This window comes from Strix aluco, chromosome 3 (genome assembly GCF_031877795.1).
Source record: "Strix aluco isolate bStrAlu1 chromosome 3, bStrAlu1.hap1, whole genome shotgun sequence".
NCBI classification, from domain to species: domain Eukaryota; kingdom Metazoa; phylum Chordata; class Aves; order Strigiformes; family Strigidae; genus Strix; species Strix aluco.
In genome coordinates this window covers 52,988,228-53,009,256 of record NC_133933.1, presented here as the reverse complement: position 1 = coordinate 53,009,256, position 21,029 = coordinate 52,988,228, and the positions used below count along the sequence as shown (strand labels likewise).

Here is a 21,029-nt window from a genome sequence, read left to right as displayed (position 1 = left end):
CTCTCTGCCCCCAAACTTGGCAGGGCAAACAGACCCTCCCTGCAGCTGTAGCAGAGGAGGGATTTGAACTCGGGAACAAAGTGGAATCCCAAAAAGTCCATGCTACAATGTAGAGAGCTTCAAGTGGAGGTGGTCTGTAGGGTGTCTGTAGCGCCTAGTGGGAACGCACAGCTAAGGCTTGGTCTAAATCCCACTAGGTGGCACAATTCTGCTTCCCACAGGGACATTCGAGGGTGAGGGGAAGACGCTTTAATGCGTTAATTCATTTAATACATGAAAGAGGTCACAACTAGTTTCTACTTTGGAGAAAATTCCAGTATGTGCCTTTTCATTTTCTTCTTTTGTCTTATAATCTTCCTGAATGAAATAATGCAGAAAACATAATCTTTTAATTCTCTGTTGTTAATGGTACTTCTGTGTTGCAAGTCTAGATAGCAAAATACTGCCTTTTTTTTTACAGACTACTATGTCAGAAGAGATTTTCTCTCCTAAGACATTTTCATTATACTGGCCTTGAAATCTGTTTCTCTACCATCTTTCTGGAGACAGTACATGTTGGAACACAGCTGGAGACAGGCCTGTAGGAGGCAGTCAGTTTCCTTTTTCTCCATCACTCTGACCCTGTTGTATCACAGATGTGTTTTCTGGGTGAGGGTGTGGTAGGTGCACCCACCCTGATGGAAAGACTGTTGAGCCAAACTTTTTTTTTCTCTATCATTTGTATCTTTTCATTAGACAAGAATTGTTGACCAAATCTGGGACTAGGAGTGGTTCCAGCTGCACCTAGACTCCTTTCTTGAGCAGGTGTTTAGAAAGCAAGGGAGTCCATTCTGAACCTCATGAGTTAACAGGAGGGTCTTCCTGACAGTTTTGTCTGAATCTGTCCTCTATGCAGTAAATATCAAGCGAACCTTACCATCTTGAAAACAGCTCTGTCTGTGGATGGGAGAGTGGGAAAAGCTCATCATGAGAAGTATTTGGTCATGTGGAAGGCAGGAGACAGGGAAATCAAAAGGGAAACAGTGCTGGGATAGAGGGATGACATGGGCAGGAACACAGCTGTATGCTAACCTCAGACAACTTGGTGGACTCGGTGGCCAGCGGATTATGTGGTGTTCAGATACAAACTGTAGATATAGCCAGTTTATACCTTGATGTTATTTACAGCAAGTGTTAAAGAATGCTGGATTAGAGCAATATAAATCTTTATAATTAGTGATTCCATGAAATGATGTATGTTGCCTGCAATTACCTGAACCACCCCACTTGCTCTCATCTTCTGATTTCATAGGTGGGCTTTTCAGGTTTGACTGTAAAGCTGTGGTATTAGGTCTGATCCACAGATACAAAAATATGAGGAGTTTGAGTACCGTTTTCATTTATTAAGATTTTATTAATTTTAAAAAAGAGAAAACAATTAGTTGGTCATCTGTAAGAAAGATGAAGTCAGATAATCTTCACGTAAAGCTGAGATATCAAAAGAGATTTTAACTTCTAAGACATTTGCATAATACTGGCCTTGAAATCTGTTCCTTTACCATCTTTCTGGAGACAGTACAAGTTGGAACGCCCTTGGAAACAGGCCTGCAGGAGCCAGCCAGTTTGAGTTGCCTCCATCGCTCTGACTCTGTTGCATTACATGCGTGTTTCCTGGGCACACGCGTCTATATTTTCCTTCTTTGTAGCAGTAGGTGTCCCAAGGGAGCTCTTAGCTTCGACGTATTCAGCTGCTCCATACATCACCATAGACAACACAAGCACAGACAATAAAATGTACAGTTTGATGTAGACTTGCAGTTTGGTGCTGTAACCAAAGGCGATGACAAATCCAAGTGATTCCCAGAGACGGTAATTTGCAAAGGCAGCCTCCTTGTGTTTCTCAAAAAAAATGCCATAGAGTACTAGAAGGAAGGAGAGACACGGCTTGTGAAGGTTAATTCTGCAACCATGTATTTTCTGCAAAGGGAATAAATAGACCCCAATGGGGAAGATAGACCCTCCCTCATAAATGCCACAGAAAGGAAAACACAAGCTTCGTCTTAAAACACTTTTGCTCTTGTGAATTATTATAAGTGAAATAACAGAACAAAAAGGGCAAAATAGAGAATATCAGAGAGAAAGGGAAAGAAAATGGGAGGGGGAAAGGAAGAAAGGATGGTCTCTGTTGAAGTGAGATGACAGGAAGTTTATTTTTTCAAACTATCAGCCACAAAAAGGAAAGTTCTTGCACTGACGAGTGAGTAAGTAAGGAGGAAGAGGAGATGGAGAAGGTTGTACCACATCCTTCAGGTGGTTTTGTCTAGGGACACCATGGTCCTTAGGGATCAAGTTGCTCTTTTGTCATGGGGTAGAAAGGATCAAAGAACCATAGGGACCTCCCTGCTGCCGTCCTTCACCTCTCTTTGGGGGAACCTGCATGGACCCTGCATACACTGTCTGCCTGTTCTTCAAACCATTTCTTTCACAGGCCTAAGAACATGCAGAGACTGTTCACATAAAATGTGTGTTCATTGCTGTCACCAGAACTTGGCCTCAGGGAGCCCCCCCAAGTGAGGCTCGTACAGTGATGCCAATGGTGGTAGCGTGTGCTAGTCATAGTTGCCAAGTTAGGAGAAGCAAACTGACCCAGAACAGTTGAGGAGAGCACTAGAACTGGGGTCAGATTTAATGTGTAGAGAAGATTTGCCTGTCTGAGACAACCAGGTTTTCAAATTTTCAGCTCCTGGATAGGTTGGCAGAACAAATCTCCTTGATGCATACAGAACCTCTGTGCAGCAACTGGAAAACTTGCTTGACCTAGAGACTCAGTTAAAGTGATTGTCCTAACGCAGCCGTGTTCACTGGGAAGCTCCCGCCGAGTTCAGTCAGCCGCACGCCCACAACTGGGAGTGAGGGTGGCGTTCCCAGCCTCCCAACCTGACTAGTCCGGCACACAGGGAAGGGGAGAGAGCTTGCTTTCCTCTGGGTGCTGAGCTGGCATCAGTGGTGATAAAGTAGTGGGCATTTCCACTGACTCAGCTGTGGTGTGCAGGGAGGGAAGGGGAGGAATATCAGGAACCTTGACTTCTCATCCACTTCCCTGTCTGACACCGCATCTCTTTGAAATATGCACATTCAGCCACAAGGTGCAGAGGAGTACAAAGTTCTCTGGAAATCTGGGTAGGCTCAACGAACCCTTGAGTTTTGTGAAGAAGGGGGAGACATCATCCTTATGTAAAAACTTACTGCATCCTGATGAATATAAGAGGACATTTACTGAATGTTTCAATTTAGACACGATGGAAAATCTGGACAAGTGCCTCACAAGATGTACTTAGTTCATTAAACTGGCTGAGTGTAGTGTAGTGTGAATTATTTGATAATTCCTCCAGGTTTTGCCTAAGAAATGAACAAGTGCAAGTTGTTCATATAACTTTTCTGCTCTGCCCCGTGTTATCTTCTGGAAAGGGATTAGCGAGGAGAGTTTCATATAGGAAGATTTCTGATGCCATGACAATTCTGTGTGTAAAGATTCTGGCTTTCAGCTGGTACCTGTTTTCCCTTGCAAGCACGAAGCCTTCTTTTTCAGTCAAAGCAATGGGAGAATTGGGTGAGGATCTGGTCCAATGTTGAGCTATCGGAAGGGCTGACTTGGCAGGAAAGTCCTCTTTTCCAGGATGCATATGTAGTATTAGGTAGCAGTTACATTGGAACACAGTGTTGGTTTTGCCTCGAAGCTAAACATTGGTCCTCATCACAAACACTGTCAAGTGAAGAGTGGCACAAGTTGCCTGGCTGAAGCTTTAGCAAGGCCCTGCTAATTATCTCCCTGTTTACCACTGCCCATTTTCCCACTCCTTTGCCTGGTCCTACTAGGGAGGGGCATATAACAGGACTGCTGGAAATGTTTATAAACGTCCATGTTTATAAGCATTCTAGTCTGATTCGTAGCCTTTCTAAAGATGCACGTCAGCCTGGAACAAGCTTTATTTTACTGTAGTCTACCCAATAGCTCTGTGCTACACAATTGTTGTGCCCCAGTGCAGTTATTGCCAGAGGGATAATAACTGCATCTGTTTTCAGGTTAGATAAGAGAGGGCACTACACACTGTGAAATGGATCAGCTTTCCTTGGAAACAAGTGAGAGTGTCCACACATGTACACAAACAGGTTAGGGAACGGTGAGAAGTGACTCATCTACTGTGAGCCTGTACATCCTCCTCTAGGGGGAACTCCAGGATTAACTATCCGCAGCAGGCCAAGGTGAGCCATCCTCGATTGCCATAGAATGCCTTAAGTGTGTGGCACAATGCCATTGTATTTATTCAGGGGGTGACCTACTGAGGCCCAAGCAGCAGTCATGGAGCTTGCCAAAGGAAGGACCACAGACCTTAGTCCCCAATGCTGTTTTAGAGGCCTTATCGGACCTCATAGCCTTTGGAGATGGGAATTTCCCATGTGATGTGCATCTGCGTAAAACTGGTGAAGGGGAGAAGAGATTTAGTCTTAAATGGGCATGTCAAACTGAAGATCCTGTTCTGGGGTGCAGCATTATGGAGCAAAGTCACTGCACCCTTCTGATAAGGTTTCCTGTCATCACTTGATGTTTCAGTGTGACAATGCGACAGAGCAAACTCTGTGTAACTTTATAACTGGGAGCTGTGGAAGAGCTGAACAAGGTACAGACAAAGAAAGATACTCTGCAAGCATGAGGAACATTTGTTTTTTTCGCAGCTAACACAAACATGAAATTTTCACAAGTCTCCTGCAGGAATCTGGAAATGGAGATGACCTGTTCCAGTGCTATAACAGAGGTCAGTCTTGTCACATAGCTGCAGAGCTCCCTGGCCATCACGTAAGCATGAAGCATTGTCCACCGTCTGTGTCTCATCTGGGGGTTGGGAACTGCAGCCACTTCCCAGCCACCTTCTCTGACACATAGGTCCTCCGGACTTACCCCGTTTTTCCTAACGAGGGCATCAGGTCCATCTTTGTCAGGCATGCAGGGACCTTACTGAGGAGCTGTCCTTCTCAAAGGACCTCTCAAATGTATGTAAATCCCTGAAGAGAGGGTGCAAAGCAGATGGAGCTAGGCTCTGTTCAGTGGTGTCCAAGAAAAGTGGACAAGAGGCGATGGGCACACACTGAAACACAGGAGGTTCCCTCTGAACATCAGGAGAAGCTTTTTCACGGTGAGGGTGACTGAACACTGGCAGAGGTTGCCCAGGGAGGGGTGTGGAGTCTCCCTCCCTGGAGCTACTCAGAAGCTGACTGGACATGGTCCTGTGGAGCTGACTCTGCCTGGGTGGCCCTGCTTGAGCGAGGGGGTTGGACCAGCTGACCTCCAGAGGTCCCTTCCAACTTCAACCCTTCAGTGATTTGGAAAGAAGCCAAGTGTCTGAGGGCAAGGCTTTCTGGGAAAGAGAGAAGCAGGGTAAAGGGCAGGTCCCTCATGCCAGTGGAAGACTAAGATATGGCTCTCAAGAGTGTTGGGAAGAAGCCTGATGAACAATTAGGAAGACTGTGGCTGAAGAAGCAGGAAATGAAGGAACAGCTTTGCTTCAGAGAGAGCAAATCCTCACTGGTGGTGTCCTTCCGTGAACGTGAATAATGAGAGCCCTGATTTAAAACTGTATCACAGGCACAAGGGTTGTTATGAGAGAGGATGAGAGGGTGTCCCTTGATGTGTGTATTAGCTCTCCTCTAAGGGATATGAGCTGGAGCTGCTGGAGGAAGAGAGCAGAAGTCTGGCCGGTCACTTCTTTGTGTGTAGAGGCGGGACTTTAGGTGTGCTTGAAAGGAGATCACTGTCAGTGCCGGGCAAAGGACTGTGGTGTTTTCCCTGTGGCTCTCTAGGAGGAAGATGATCATTTATCTAGTGGGTGAAATCACCTGAGCTACTGAAGCAAGCAGAGGGACCTGAAGGAGGGAGGCCCAGACACTTAACCTGATGTGGGCCCAGACGAGCTAGTTCTGTCACATGCCTATTCCTATGGCATCTGCCAAATATGAATCTGAGATAGAGGAAAACAATATTCATGAGATCAGAGGCAAAATACGGGAGCAGATGGGAGAGCATTTATTTGTCTCACTGACAGGAGCTATGGCATTGACTTAAAAAGAGTGTGACTGACAGTCATGAACAGACTTTACTTCAAGTCCTCACAGAGTACAGCTCCTTCCTGCCCTCTCCAGCATTTTAGAGCCTGACTTTCGCCTCTAGAAGAGAACTTCCTCTCATTTTGATTGAGGGGTGAGTTTAAATAATCCCTTACGGAAGTCGGTTTGTATCAGCTCATTATCTGAACTGTCAGTACACAGTAATTGCACTGTATCACAAAGCAGAGGAACATAGAAGATTGTAAGAACAACTGTAATGCATCAGATAAGGAGTCCAGTGGTATACCTCCAGTGACAGACTCCTAGGATAAGTGTAAGAAATGAGGCAAGTATACAGTGCTCTTTCCCGCCCAGTGCCCTCCTGACTCTGGCCTTCAAAGACATAGGGCCTTTCTGAGTTGGGGGCTTCCTCTGGACCACCAAGTTTAAGAGCCGCCAAGAACATCTTCCCCTGAAGGGTTGTAGTTCCAGCTTAAAAACAGTTACATTTTTGGCTGTGAATTCTGTACTTTGATTATGCATTGTGTGAAAAAAAGCATTCCTTTTGATTTCTGTAAAGCCAGCTGCCTGATAACTTTTATTTGGTGTCACTAGTTCTGTTATTAGGAGAAATAGTGAATTTCTAATCACCTTCTCCATACTATTAATGATCTTACTGACTGCTTTCCTTACTTATCACTCGTCCAGGCTAAAGTGGCCTAGTTTGTTAGTCTTCCTTCAAGTGGAAGTCTCCCATGACTCAGCTCCTTTTTATTGCTTTCTTACGCCTTATCACATTGGATTGTGATTTTTGAAAAGGGGCAAATCAGAACTGCATGGATTTACTTGGTTGTATAACGTTGCTCTCTGTGGTTTTCTCCTTCAATTTGTTTCTAATAACTCCCAACAGCCAATTTGCTGCTTCTTTTGTTGCTGAGCTTTGAGTTGATTTTTTATCCAGAGTGCTCTCCTTTATTGCAAATGACAGGCTAAATGTATCCTTCTTCTTAGTTTTCTAATTTTCTTTGAAACACTTATACTCCTCCAGAATGTTTACTCTGAATAGCTGCTACCACCTTCTGAAGTGTCCTTCTCTCTTCATCTTGGAAAAAATTGTTTAATGAATATTTTACTTTCCTACTCCCAACTTGTTCTTATTTCTTCCACTTTTCAATGAGCTAATGGATTTCTTTTGGACGCTGTCTTAAAGCCGTTATCATTTTTAGGCACATGTTGTTTTATAAATACAAACTTGCAGATTTATATCTCAAGAGAATACATTTCATTGTCACCAGGACTTACCATTAACTTGTGTCTGCCAAATGGCATCAGATAGGCCCCAAAGAGCAGGGAATACGAAAAACACAGCAAGCTGCTTAGGATGAGGTCTCCAGAGCAGTAGTGCTATTATACAGGCGGTGTTTGTAACTGTGGCTGTTGGTTTAGAGAGAAAGAAGGGAAATACAGATGTGGTTACAAACAGGACAGACAGTGGTAGGTAACGTGTTCAGGTTCTTCCCCCAACTAGAGCACAAGGCAATCCGAAAATCTTACTAGTTCCCTGATATGTGCACTGACTGAGTTGGTATCTCATGAAACACAAGACAATGCAGTCCTTTTGACAGTCTTCAATTAACAGTTCTGAGCAGTGTCGTGAGCCAAGAGGTCCTCAGTGCCGATATGGCTGTTAGCCCAAAGGACAAGAACTGCCACTGAGTAGGAGAAGGGGCTGCCGAAAGACCTGCAGTCACCGTGTGAAGCATGTGGAAAGGGGGAGGAAGCGCCCTCCTGCTCTCCTTACCTCATCCTTAAGCACGGGTTTCCTTTCCAGGACAGAGGAGACAGCTAAGGATAACTAAAGGGTCTGGTGACTTTTTGTCTTTCCTTTTGAAAGCGGTTTGTCCATGAGTCTCTGACTCCTCCCCCCACTGGCGCACCTTCACAGGCTGAGTATAAAGACTGTTAAACAGAACTGAGAGGTTCAGAGGTCTTGCATACCTAACACTATAGTTCTCGTATTATTATCATTCTTATTATGTGTTTTGGTCTTTTTTAATCTAAAATGAGTTTCACAGAGTGAGACATACACCTAGGACAGACACATACGGAAGAATCTCTGAACTAGTGACTGTGGCATAAAGGACTCTAAACGTCTTCTTCCTTGTCCAGGTTTAAAATTTCCTGCGGAGGAAATGTCTAGAATTTGTCATAGGCTGACAACTCAGTCAATGATGTTTCTAAAGCTACAGGTTACTGTGTAGTGGAAATAAGGTATCAGTACACTTTGGTAGGCTTAGTGGATACAGGGACACAAATGAAACACTTCTTGGTATTTTTCTGCCTCCGTTACTCTGTTGTTACTCATTGGAACGGTGTTCTCTGGAGAGGGAGATGTTCTTAAATACACGAGTCTCTTCTCCTTCTTCTGCAAACTGGAAATTACTGTCCCATGGATAAGCCCTCAAGTTACTCTAGCCTGACACACTGGCAGATGACTTGCTTTCATTTTTCTCCCTATAGAACAAGAGGTGAAAAGGACACCAGGCCAACCTGTAGAAATCTTCCTAAAATTCCCAGATTGCTTGCTGAAATTTCCAAGTTCACCACCCCCTGAGACTCAAATTAGCAGTGGATCTCATGAGGTTCTCAGCTGCTTTCGCTCCATAAAGGTGAGGAGGTTTCACCTCAGTGGAGAAATCCTTCTCAGGTATAGTGTAGGCCCCAACATCTGTATTGTAAGATCATTTATCACTGGTTGCATCAGAGCTATAAAGCATCAAAGCTGTAGGGCGCTGTCTGAGTAGATAGTGCCCTCAAAAGCAGGGTGAACTACACCAGCAGCAGAGTGATGCAAGGCAACGACCTCAATACAGTGGTTAACTGTGCTGCTTCTTTTCTCAGGAATGAAGTTTGCCTCCAGAGTGACGGTGGTTTTAATTGACAGCTGACAGTGAGCTCTCCCTTTCTAGTGCATGCAAAGGGGGGAGCACTGGATTTGATATATTACGCGAGGTGATCAGTCCTTCAAGTGACCTCTACATACCTAATGCAAATAGAAGTTTTCTTCCCGTGAACTGAGAGATCTTTCCAAAGAGCAGAGAGCAGAGGGAATTTACAGCTGAAAAGCAGATCATCACATAACCAACATAATGTATCCCCAGGGCACAGGTCACATACGTCTGGAAGAGAAGAGACAGCGGTGCCACATTTTCTTCAGTGAAAATATGCAGCTCAGGTTCAAGGGTCTTAGCCTGAGTGTTTGGTAAATATCCAGCATGGACGAGATCAAAGGAGCACAGCTAGAGAGTTTGCTGACAAGTCCCTGGTGTATTGACATAGTTGGTCTTCAGCAGCAATAGTCCTAACCCAGTTCCCAATCAGACTGATGTCATGCAAACAGAGCAGTAACAAGCAGACAAAATCACAGCACTGCTTGCTTTGCAAACAAAACTGGTGGAAGTGGCACGAGGAATTTTCTACCCTTCCCTTCATAGAGCAAGAGATGAAAATTGACAGTCAGCATTATGGTTATTAGAGAGCAGCTCCCAAGAAATGGAGAGAACCTCACCTGTAAGAGCATACAGCCAATGGAGGTGGCCATGGAGTGCCCCTTTTGACCCATTCCAGCACAGGAGCAAGCGCACTCCACCCTCTGCTTATATGCAAGGTCTGAAGGCTTAAGTGTCAGATAAGCACCTCGGGAAGATTGCCCCCTTTCTCTGGAGGCTTTCTCACTGAATGTCTGGAGAACACACCAGCTGTGCGTCTAGGTTTGTAGAGGAACTGGAGGAGCAGAGGTGGTTTTGATCACTTCAGTCCATCAGGGTTTGGACCTGTTGCACTAGTGACTGGTGAGGGCTTTCAGCCAGCCACGCTGAGGATTTGCCCTCTTACCGTAAAGGTTGTCAAAATAAAATACGTGGTATGTGTGCTGACTTGCACTTATACGAGCTCTAGGGAAACCAGAAGGAAGGAAGATAGAAAAGCTTTGCAGACTTCTGGCTTTTCTCCCAGTTTGTTATTTACAACAAGCTGAAGAGTTTGAACCTGTAGCTCTCTGCTGTGGCCTCCGCTGGTGAGTTAAGCTCCCTACCGCGTTCTTTTTGAGGCTCTTCCAAGGGACACATTTACTGCTGGCCTCTCCCGATTGAAGATGTCACTCAGAGTTCATTCAAGTCGAAGTAAGCAGTAATTTAGCAAACCACAAATCACCGTTGAAATCATCTTGATTTAACAAGTAACTACAGATCAGATGCAATAGTAAGACACAAAGGCACACAAACCAATCAGACAGAAATAGATTTTCATTGTCACCCACACCTTTGTGTAGTCACCAGAAAGAAATCCCTGTTCAAATCCACTGTACATTGTCAGAGGGATTAGAAGACACTGCCTTTTATCTTTAAGATGCTGCAAAGTTGCTAGGAACGTAGACCAAAAGGATGGTGTCTCTAGTGCCTCTTTCTCAGTCTCTGCTTGGTCAGATGTGATCTGGTCCAGAAATACAACGATCAGCAACACCGCTAGCACACCACTAGCTGCAAAAACAGAACAAAAAGTTCATGAAAAACTGAGGAATGCTGGAAGAATGATGGGAAGTTGCCTGCTGCTGTTATTGTTCTGACTTAGGGCTTAGTGCTCTGTGGGACGTTTTGGCCGCTGCCTCCGATTCCGCTTCAGTGTAAAGGCCATTTCTGTATAAACAAGAAGGCCTGATCTACTTTCACATCTTCTCCATAGAGCTGCGCAGCTCGCAAATCCCCTCAGTTTAGCTGCAACTGGCCTATTGCGACGGTTGCCAGGCCGGCTGCGTGGCCGCAGAGGGTGAGCGCTCACCCTTCCAGGGCAAGCCAGGGGTCGCGGGGTTTGGGAGCCAGCCAGAAACAGCTCCCTCGGGAGCTATCAAAGGGCTTTAAATCAACACGAGAGAGGAATATTCGCTTCCAGTGCCAAGGTTTTCATGACTGGGGGGGAGGATCTTCCTTCAAATACATGGAAAGAAAAATAAAGGGCTAGAAGTAGAACTGCTGTCCTGGATCCCAGGATATGTCACTTTCTTGTCTTTGTGGTTTTTTTTTTTGTCACCTCAGAGCCATGCTTTGAGTACAGAATAGGTGCTATTTCAAAGATGATGGTGAGCAACTGTGGGTGACTTGAAAAAGATGCAGGTTACAGCTTTGAAGCTGTAATTTCCTAGCAGAAGCAGCATACGAAATAATACGTGGAGTAGGTAATCAGAAAATGATCATGTACCTATCGGTCTAGCTTTGTTGCTTGTGGAGTGAATCAATAGGATTTTTTTCAGGTTATGGAGAAGATAACTGTGTCTCATAATATACACGGAGCAGCCACAGATTCACAACTGATTGCTTCGTTACAGATGCAAGGCATGATTATGTTTCCTCTCTTACTTAGGCTGGCTAGAATTCCATCCATGGAAACAAGTGGAGTTCAGAGTAAGAGGAGAACCAGGCACCTCTTCCCATCCCCATTGCCTGTTTAATGTGCTCCTATGTTACCGTGTATGGGCATGCTCTTTTCTGTGAACTTTTAATGTCCAAATACATTAGCGGATTTACAGCAAATTGCCTCAGTTTTTTATTGCTTGCTATTTCTCATCCACGTCTCCTAGAAGGAAATTGTATTCTGCAGTGTCCTGGTTCTCCCCCACGGCTGAGTTGTAAACCCTTTGTGACGTAAGTCATTGTCGGTTCTGCCAGGGTGTTTGTTAGTGCTTATGGGCTGATTGCAGGACTTACATGGGTGAGAGCAAGACGTCCATATTTACAAGACAAATATTCTAACAAATACATCAAAGGAATCAAGAGGAGTTTTAGGAGATGAGCAACTGCATGGCTTAGTAGTGGTTTGTACAAACATAAATAGAAACATCCACAGTCCTCGAGAGAACTGAAGAACATAAGACTTATCCGCTATTGTCTCTACCCAAGCTGGGCAAAACATGTATTCAGCAACCAAATAGAGGAGACATGTAAAAAATGTCTGTGAATGAGATATTTAGCTATTTGGTTTCCCTCGAGGTAGGAAAAGACATATCTTTTTATTAAGAGCTTAAAAGAAAAATGAAACCCTGCTGACGCAGGGTCAGTAGACAGCAGGGTTGCATTCATTTTGCATGAGCAAAGCCTAAGGGAGTGCTGTATATGTTAGTCATCAAATTTAAATTTGAACTTGTGAGCCAAACCTGCCTTTAGCGGAAAGGCATCAGCTCCAGCACACTCTGGAAGGGAAGTGGGGGGCTATTCTCTGCATTTTGTCACCAGTTAGGAACGGGGCTGGGGAAGGAGGAAGTCTGCTGCAATGCCCTTGTCCGGTGAGGGCTGGCTCTGACCAGATCACATACGCTCTCTGTGAGCGTATGGCAAATTCCGTGCATCTGTCTCAGCATAGAGAGTACATCTGTGTGCAGAGACGGCAAAGATATTTTAACAGAGCTTAGGTGACACATTGCCTTGCCAGATATTTCCCCTTTATGCAGAGAATAACTTGTTTTGAGACGGATACTTTTTGAACTTTCCTCGCTGAATGAATCTTTGCACATCTATTTTTGTCTTTACGAATTTTGATGGCATCAGCCTTCCCCGTCTTTGATTCCTTTCTAAGCCTTATGCAAGGAAGGTCTATAGCAGCTGTAGTTACTAAATGGGAGACGTGCCAACATGCTAAGTGCTTCTCTTTATCTTTGCCTTTCGCACTAAGGTATTATAATTCAAGCGTCACGGCTGAGAGTTGACTGAAGTTGTAAAATCTCAGCTTTTGAGATCAGGATGGATCCAAAAACCTGCCCCCAAATGACTGCATGTTCTGGGAGCTGTGGTTCAGGTCCACCTCTAATCACATGCAGTTCTTGTGCTAGGACTGTTTTACACGTGGTAGGACACCAGGCAGTTCTGGCAGGCATCCCCAGATGACTAGAAGTTGGTGAGTTCAAGTACCACTGGCTGGGCTGCTCGTAGCATCTGGGACCTCTGCATGCATATATAAATCTGCCCAAGGCCATCAATAACTAGTTTGCTATTGCTGATCCTGAAGGTAGTGAATTTAAAACCCTCTCTCTCGTGCATAACTGGGTAAAGTGCTGTAAGCCTCTAATTGCAATCTGGGCATCCTTTGGATTCTGGTCTGTAGAGCAACACTGACTTTGGGTGAAATCGTGGTGTCGTCACCATACTGGACTTCAGCTTTATTCCAGGTGAAAAATGTAAAGAATGTCTTGCTCCCGCAGACAGGAATGACACAGCACAGGCACAAAGCATTTGAAACTCTTTAGGAAGGAGCTGTTTACAGCTCTCACATATCTTATTTCCTTTTAGCAGATTGGATTGAAGGAGGAAGTTGGAAACTTAGTCTGCAAAGTCACGCTAGCTTTCACGAGTAGTATGTTCCCCATCCGTGATACTCATTGAAGCTTGTGTGATTACTTACCAGTGTAGATCCCTAGCAGAGTGTAGATTAAGGAGTTGGAGAGTTCTGCTGACCCAGTGGTGTTAGTGGTATGAGTGATGCAGTCATACGCTCCGCAGCATGCCAGGTTTTCTTCTGAGATTTCCACTAATTCAGTAAGAACCAAAGGAAGAGATCAGATGAGTGCACGCTATACGAAAGCAGATAAGGAGAAAGGAATCCAGCACTCGGTGATTGGTCCTGGTTTGAAATCCTTCCTGATTACAGATGCTCAACTTCAGGATCCCATTTTAACACACAAAAATTTGGCTTAAGAGATGCAGTTGCTCAAGACAGAACACTAAACGGATGGTTACCTGGAAACGTGGACTAGAGCCAGAGGCTGAGATCTGAAGCCAAGCTCAATTTCAGTATGTAAAGCTCCAGGGTGTATCTGTACCTCTTAACCGTAACACCCCACAAGACAGGCCCCTCAGTTTACACCTCCACTGAACTGATGGACCTCAGTTCTTACAGCCAGAGCACGTTATCCCTCTCCAGATAATTTCTTTATACGTTACAGGAACGGAAACCGCCTCGAGACATCTTTTTGTTTTATAAATTCAAATTACGATTACCCACTAATGCAGTCTTCCAAGAAATCAGCTTTTCCTGGCTTTACTACTTTATTACTGGCTTTATTACTCTTTGAGAAGACACTGGAAACTAGAACAGCTTGGCAGGTTTTGCAGTAAGACCTCTGCTTTGTTCAATCCCATCAGTGTTGTGCTGGGCATGTGTCAATGCCACGCACACACGTGTACTCACACACCCTGCGTGTCACCACGACACCGTGCCCACTTCCTCCGGTACCCTTTCTGTAAAGAGTACTAACCTGAAGTGTGAGCCTGAGTAAGCTGTGTAGAGGGGAAGGATGATCAAAACCCCGTACAATTATTTCAGTGCTTTCACTGCAGAATTTGTCCCTGCTCCAAGCATAATAAAGGGCAATACAGTGTACCTTGGCTGACGCCTTAAACAGGACCTGATCTGCAATTTTTCAATTAGGGTTGTTGTGTCACTACTTTTAGTGTGTTTTGCTCCATTGCTTCCAATCAAAGCTGTTTAACTAGCTTCATAAACAACTTCAGGTTCAACATCAGATAAAACTTTGCAACATAAGTCATTACCTTATTATAGCCAATGGCTACGGCTACACAGTTTTGAACAAACAGACCCTCAGCAAAATTACCATATGCAAAAGGTGAGTCACACTGGTAAAGCATGGCAATACATAAAACAAGTTTTTTATCTGTTCATGCATCACCTGAAGATGAAGATGCACATGCAATTAGTGATATGGAAGCTGCAAGGCAGGGTTTGCTCTGTTCCTCTGGAAATAAGGCTGCAATATTGATGAGCGAGAAAGGATGACTCTTGTAATTTACACTGATTACTGTCTTCCGTTGTACCTCATGGTGTAGCTTGCCTTGCTGTGTCTAGATGCAGTGTTGCAGGCAAGATGTCAAGTGCACGTACATGTCTGAATTTGATGCATTTTGATTCTGCAGATACATACCATATCTTTCTGACTGCTCAGTCAGTCACTGCTACGTTTTAAGTGTAAGACAACATGGGTGGATACCTTTCCTGCACTGTCAGAGGAGAGGAAAAAAAGCGAATGACTGGAGAGCCTCACCCCCTCGCCCCCCAAGAAGCTCCCTCTAGGTGAGAGCTGAGTCTCACTGAGAAGGCACAGTTGGGAAGCTTATGGTATGCCTGCCCATCACTGTTGTGAAGATACACAAGGCCTTTGGCTTTGAGAGCACTACAGCCTCTGCCCTGCAAAAGAATTCAGAACGGACGGTCCCTCTCGAGACATCGTGTGGCTCAGTGGTCAGGTCAGCGGGGCTCTCTTGCACTTGATACAGCCCTTTAGCACTCTGCTTTGGTGGTGTTTCAACTATAGTGGCTTGGGTTTAAAGGAAGCTTGCTTCTCCAGAAGTATCACACCTTGTGACAGCTACTTTGACATGAACCCGAGGGTTCAAAGAGTAAAACCTGACGCCAGCTCCCCGACCTTTAGTTTTAACCTAATGCCTATTTGAATACCCTCCAGAGGACATACCGCTTAACTGGGTCGGGGAAGAGAGGTACCTTCTGGCTATTCATAGTAGCAGTGTATAGGGGAATCTCTTTCCATGTCCCTCATGTTTGGACTTTGACAGGACAGGGAATGCACGGGAGACTGCAATGATAATACACGGTAGGTCTTTGAATCTCTAAGGTGGTGCCCAAGTATTATTAATTTATCTTCACAACTGCCCTTTTAAAGCTTACACCAATTACAGGCGTGGGAAATGAGGGCAGTGCTGTTGAGCGATTTCTTCAAGCTACATCGGCATCTGCTGTCTGAGCCTGAAATACAGCAGAGGAGCCCTGGCACGCAGTCTCCTGCCAACAGCTACTTCTATTTCTTCTTGGCAATTCTGTAAAGCACTCATTTTCAGCAAGCACCAGCATCAGCTTGACTAACCTTGAATGTTTAACAGCAAATTAATCCAATACTACAAGTTTTGCAAAAAGGCTGCTCCAGTGTTTTGCCTTTTGTTTCAATCCACTTTAAATAGAAGTCAGATGTGAAAGACTGTCACTGCCAGCAGCCTATCTGTGCTTTACAACACACGGGTGGAATTCAAAAGGAATTCAATAGACATCTATTTCTGCGCTAGCTGTCTGAACTCTCTTTATGGCTGATGAAGAGTTGATAGAAAATAGACTCTTCCAGAGAGCAATTTAGCCCATCTGTTTCAGACATCTACCTTCAGATGAGCTAACTCGCATCTGAAGTGCCTGTTTCAACTGACTGCGAAGGCAATTGAGGGTCACCAGCTCAGCTCCCGAAATCTACCTTTTAACTATCTAGAACTAGCTGATGATTATAGAAAGAAGCACCAAGATTTCAAGATATATTTTACCTTTGATGGAAGCTTGGCTGAATATCAAGGATGAGATGAGATTTCCCCAGATGCCGGAGGACTGAAATATCAGAAAGAAGACCCCAAAGTATTGGTTGATAATGTCTTTCCCATTTTTGCCTGCTTTCTCAGCGTAGGAATTGCCAGCAATGGTGAGGTAAGTGCATTTGGCAGACCAGAGCGGTGCTCCTCCCAAGCCCAGGATCACGGAGGTAGGGATTAGTGTGTACCTGCGAAATAACACTTTATTTAGCATCGTTATTATCCACTAGCATCATAATAATAATCATTTGCCCAAAGATCCAGAGGCAAAAATAGACATCAAAGAAATAGATCTACCCCTTGTGTGATTCAATACATCTCTTACATGGAAACAAGAAAGGGCCAGTCTTATGAAGTTTAGGGTGTGCAAGCACTCCCAGCTTTGTCCGGGAGCTAGGCCTAGGCTAGGCTGGCTAGGCCTGTGCTCATGTGCCTTATCCTCTTGTAACTGAGAATTAAATCGCACCTGCCCTTCAGAAGATGGATCACAACAACTTTCCTCCACAGAGGTGCGTCCCCTGTCACTGGAGAGCAGAAGTTGTTCATCCACCTCTGACAGGGCAAGGCAGGAGATGGCCTCTTCCTGCGGTCCTCTGCTCCCAGAGCCACTGGCTGGAAGGCAGCCTCCCCTTCAGTCTGTCCAAAAACAGTTCTAAAAGTCATTTGGATTTTACATGAAACTTCTGTGGTTTTAGGTTGGGTTTTTTTGGAATGGAAATCTCTGCTATACACATGAGTTAGAGAAGCAGCTTCAGGTGGGCAGATGGATGCGTTCATTCTGGCTTTTTGCACATTCGCACCTCTCTCCTTCACCTGCTACTGCATTAATTTGTCTCTGTTTCTTGCAGTACCACCTTTGGCATTCAACTTCCAAATCCACAGCACAGAGGTAGAGCAGGAATTGAGAAGAAAAAGAAGAAACTCCTTTGCCCTTACTGATTTTTTTTGAAACTCAATAGACAGGGTTAAAATATTTAAATTGTACCAGCTAGCGTAGAAGTTCCCTAAGGAGAACGCAACGTAGCAGCACATAGAGCCTGCGATGGTCCACTTGCAGCCCAGCTTCTTGATGAGGATTGGAGGGAGGAACATGGACGATAAGATGAGCGCAGCATAGAGAACGCTGAGGGAAGCAACGCCCAGGCCGCCTTCTGAGTGGAGACTGCTCTGCACGGACAGAAACAGCGGCTGAGAGAAATTTTATCACAGGCACATGTTACTGTGGTGTACAGGGAGTGACTTCAGGCAGGAAGAGAGGGACACAGAAGCTGGGGCTGGGTATTACTGTCTCTTTTCCCCAGAGCAGCCTGATTATGGATTTCTGGTTTTGCTCACAGTGACAGCCCATTTATGAAAATGTGATACAGAACTGGGTGAGGACTGCTCAGGCCCAAAGCCTTGGTAAGTCAGGCTTTAGATTATTTAATGTAACTCATGTGAGTTTCTCTCTGAAAACAAGCTGAATGAAGGATAACCTCTTTTCTTGGCCTTCACTTTTTGTCTCAGGCAGGAATATCCTCAGGTCTGCCTTGCAAGGGCTGTCTTAGCAACAGTGGAAGCTCCTTTGCTTTAAACGACAGGGTTTTTTCAATTTCTAAATTCTTCAGAGGCCAAGGTCCAAATATCCTAATAGGCTCACAGCAGCCCTTTGTAGTTGGAAGTAATTGATTCACCCACATTTTCACAAGGGAGGAATAACATTTTACTGATCTAACCAGGTTTTATATTTTTATGCTCAAAGTAGTTCTCCCCTTGTCTTGATACTGTGAAAGTTGCAATGAGAAGATCAAGATGCTGCTTATCGACATTTTCCTGTTTGTTTTCATGAAAAGCTGATGCGATCCAGTACGATTTTGGAAGGGGGGATGGATGCTGGGGGAGTAGCACTGGAGAGCGCTGGAGGAGAGCGTGGCTGCTGGTAGCTGCACCGAGCACTTCCAAGCGCTGCGGTGGCTGCGTGGTCTGGCCGCGCAGGACAGGACCGTGGTGGCAGCCGCGCAGCACCACTGGGGAGAAGCAGGCAGCAGGGCTGCAGGTGAGGAGGTTCTCTGTTGAGCAGCGTCACCGTATTTGAGAATTGGAATGTTTGTTCTGCAAACCGGCAAGGAGACTTCCTGGTCACAGAGGCCTTGTTTCTGAAACACCACACGCCTGGTTTTGTCAGCTACAGCTTCCAAGAATTAGAAGACAGGCCTCCAAAATCATATCATTAGCTTAATCCTTACTGGTTAGGGTTTTCTGTTTTTCTCGGGGGGGAGGGGAATGTTGAAATAAAAGATGAAAATTGTTAATGCTTCTCCTGCAGGCTACAATACTATAAAATAATTTCTTTTGATTGCATTTCAGCAAGTCCTCTTTAACCACCAAGACAAAATGCAGAGAGAAGAGGGCTACATCGTGAGCACGAGAAGGCACCACTCCCTCCTGCAGCATTAGGGGAGGCTTTATGTTCCAGCACTTAACCTGAGCGTGCACCGTTTCAGATGGTGGGGCTGTCTTGCGGCTTCTTGGGTTTATCTCCCCCTGCCTCGTTAGTGTGCCCAGCTCATAACATCTCCGTCCATTTTTGGGACTGTTTTTGCAGAACTTCCCTGAGCTGTGAATTTGAGTGTCAACGAACAGAAACTGCTCAAGGAGAGGAGAAGAGAAGGATGTACAGAGCTATCAGGGACCTCTTCCTGAAATGAGGTCAACCCCTTGTTATTGCAAACAAGTGCCTCGCCTTATGTATCAAGCTCCACCTTTAAAGCATCCAGATTCTCACACCAGTGGGAAAGTCTGACCCAATTGATCAGGGTCATCTTTTAATATCCTGCCTCAAGTTGCCCATGGATGGCTTATATGCATTTATTTGTCGTTAGACCAGCAGAGTCTTCTAGTCTGAGAAGTTCCTCCTTGTGTTTATCTACTCTGAAGTATTCACAGACAGCAACAGTAACGCTCAGTCTTTTATTTTGGCTATGCTAAATGAGTGAGCTCTGATGGTATCCTGCATGTTCGAGTTGTTCTAGAAACCCATTTCTGCTACTGTGTTTTAAGATGTTAATTCCAATGCAAGCCACAGATGACTTGGATTTAAAATTATATTTTTTATTATTATGCCATGTCACGATGCCAGGAATTGCTGTATTATTTTATACTTAAATTTTTTAATGGCTTGGGCATACATTTTTATTATTCTCTACTGCTGTATACCACTACTAATAAAATGATAGCAATTTAGAAATATTCAGAACAAACCCTTTCCAGAAATGGAATTTGTTTTCCATTTTGCCATATCTTCTTCTGAGGAAAACCTCAGAGAAATTTAGTTTTCATTCCAATCGCTTTTGTGGACCTAAAGAAGTAGTGTGACACAAGTATTCAAACTCTTTGAGAAGTACTAGAATAAAATATGAGGTAAATGCTATGGATCTGGGTGAGGAATACTAACCTGCACCATGTTGATGTCCTAGCCCACCTCATAAAATGTATTGTGCATGCCGTCATCACAGAAACCATGGAAAGACTGATGGGTTTCACACTGGCCTGATGCCCTTCCAGGCCAACTGTCCTGCCAACAAGTGGGAGATGCTCCACTTACCTGTAGACTCTGTAGTCCTCCATAAGCAGTGAAGAGAAGTAAAAATCCAAAAGAAATGACCAAAACATTCTTAAGATTCCTGTCCATGTTGGTTCATACAAGACAAAAGGTCTGCTGGTGGGCAGAGCTGGCCCAATTGTTGCAGGGGATGGTTTGAGTTGGAGAAAAACAGCTTATGTTTTGTTGGAAAAAGTCACTTCTCACTGTATTTGCAGAGGGAAGAGTTGTTAATTATTTGAGCATTGGCCAGTGAACTTTACTTTTACCGAAAACTCCTTGCGGAGTTGTTACTCATTTACCTGTTGTGACTGAGGCAATAACGAGCACTCCCAAGGGACATCTATCAGGTTTTATTAGAAGGTATATAAGTCACTTGCAACACTTGGACCGATTTCAGTATTGCCGTCGTACGTTATATGGCTCTCTCCTATCACAAGCACAGATGAAAAGAATTGCAAGCAGTGAAATGACTGTCTGGCATAAAGACACACTAATCCATAAAGGGTGAAGATTAAAAGATTGTACTGAAATCTATATTAGGCCTAATGCTCAACTAAGGTTACAGAAGCGTACTAGGAAATGAGATTGTGTTACGGGGTTGCCTGCATACACCAGCTCTATAGCCCTGTAGCGTAGCAAACCAAGGTTGCTGGCTGCTTGGCAAGCGGGAGAGTCTTCGTCCGTGGTGAACCCCGTGGCTTTGGTGTTTCAAATTTACCGAGTCATACTCACGACAATCATTTTTCCCCATCTTTCCCATCAAGTCAGAAGCCAAGAAGAAGCATGGATTCAGCAGATAAATGAAAAAGCAACTTCCCCTCCCCTCCTCCGGCCCCGGAAGGACACAGCCTTTGTGGGGTGTGTTTTGCCTTGCCAGTGCTGCCTGGCTCAAGGAGTGAAAAGTTTCCCCCTAGACAGCCAACCGTGTCATGTTTGCCTCTGCT

The 21,029-nt window shown here is 44.7% G+C and overlaps 1 protein-coding gene across 1 annotated transcript; it reads right to left on the bottom strand.

Annotated features, from left to right (window-relative positions):
• Nucleotides 1–1,361: 1,361 nt before the first annotated feature.
• LOC141921767 (protein unc-93 homolog A-like) lies at nt 1,362–20,172 on the bottom strand. Its single transcript, XM_074820686.1, has 8 exons — nt 20,086–20,172; nt 17,488–17,669; nt 16,461–16,690; nt 13,525–13,650; nt 10,399–10,616; nt 9,122–9,257; nt 7,381–7,512; nt 1,362–1,901 (listed from the first exon to the last, which is right to left on the bottom strand). Exons 1-8 carry the CDS (start codon nt 20,170–20,172, stop codon nt 1,636–1,638), a joined length of 1,377 nt encoding a protein of 458 aa, XP_074676787.1. The 3' UTR covers nt 1,362–1,635.
• Between the last annotated feature and the right edge of the window lie 857 nt (nt 20,173–21,029).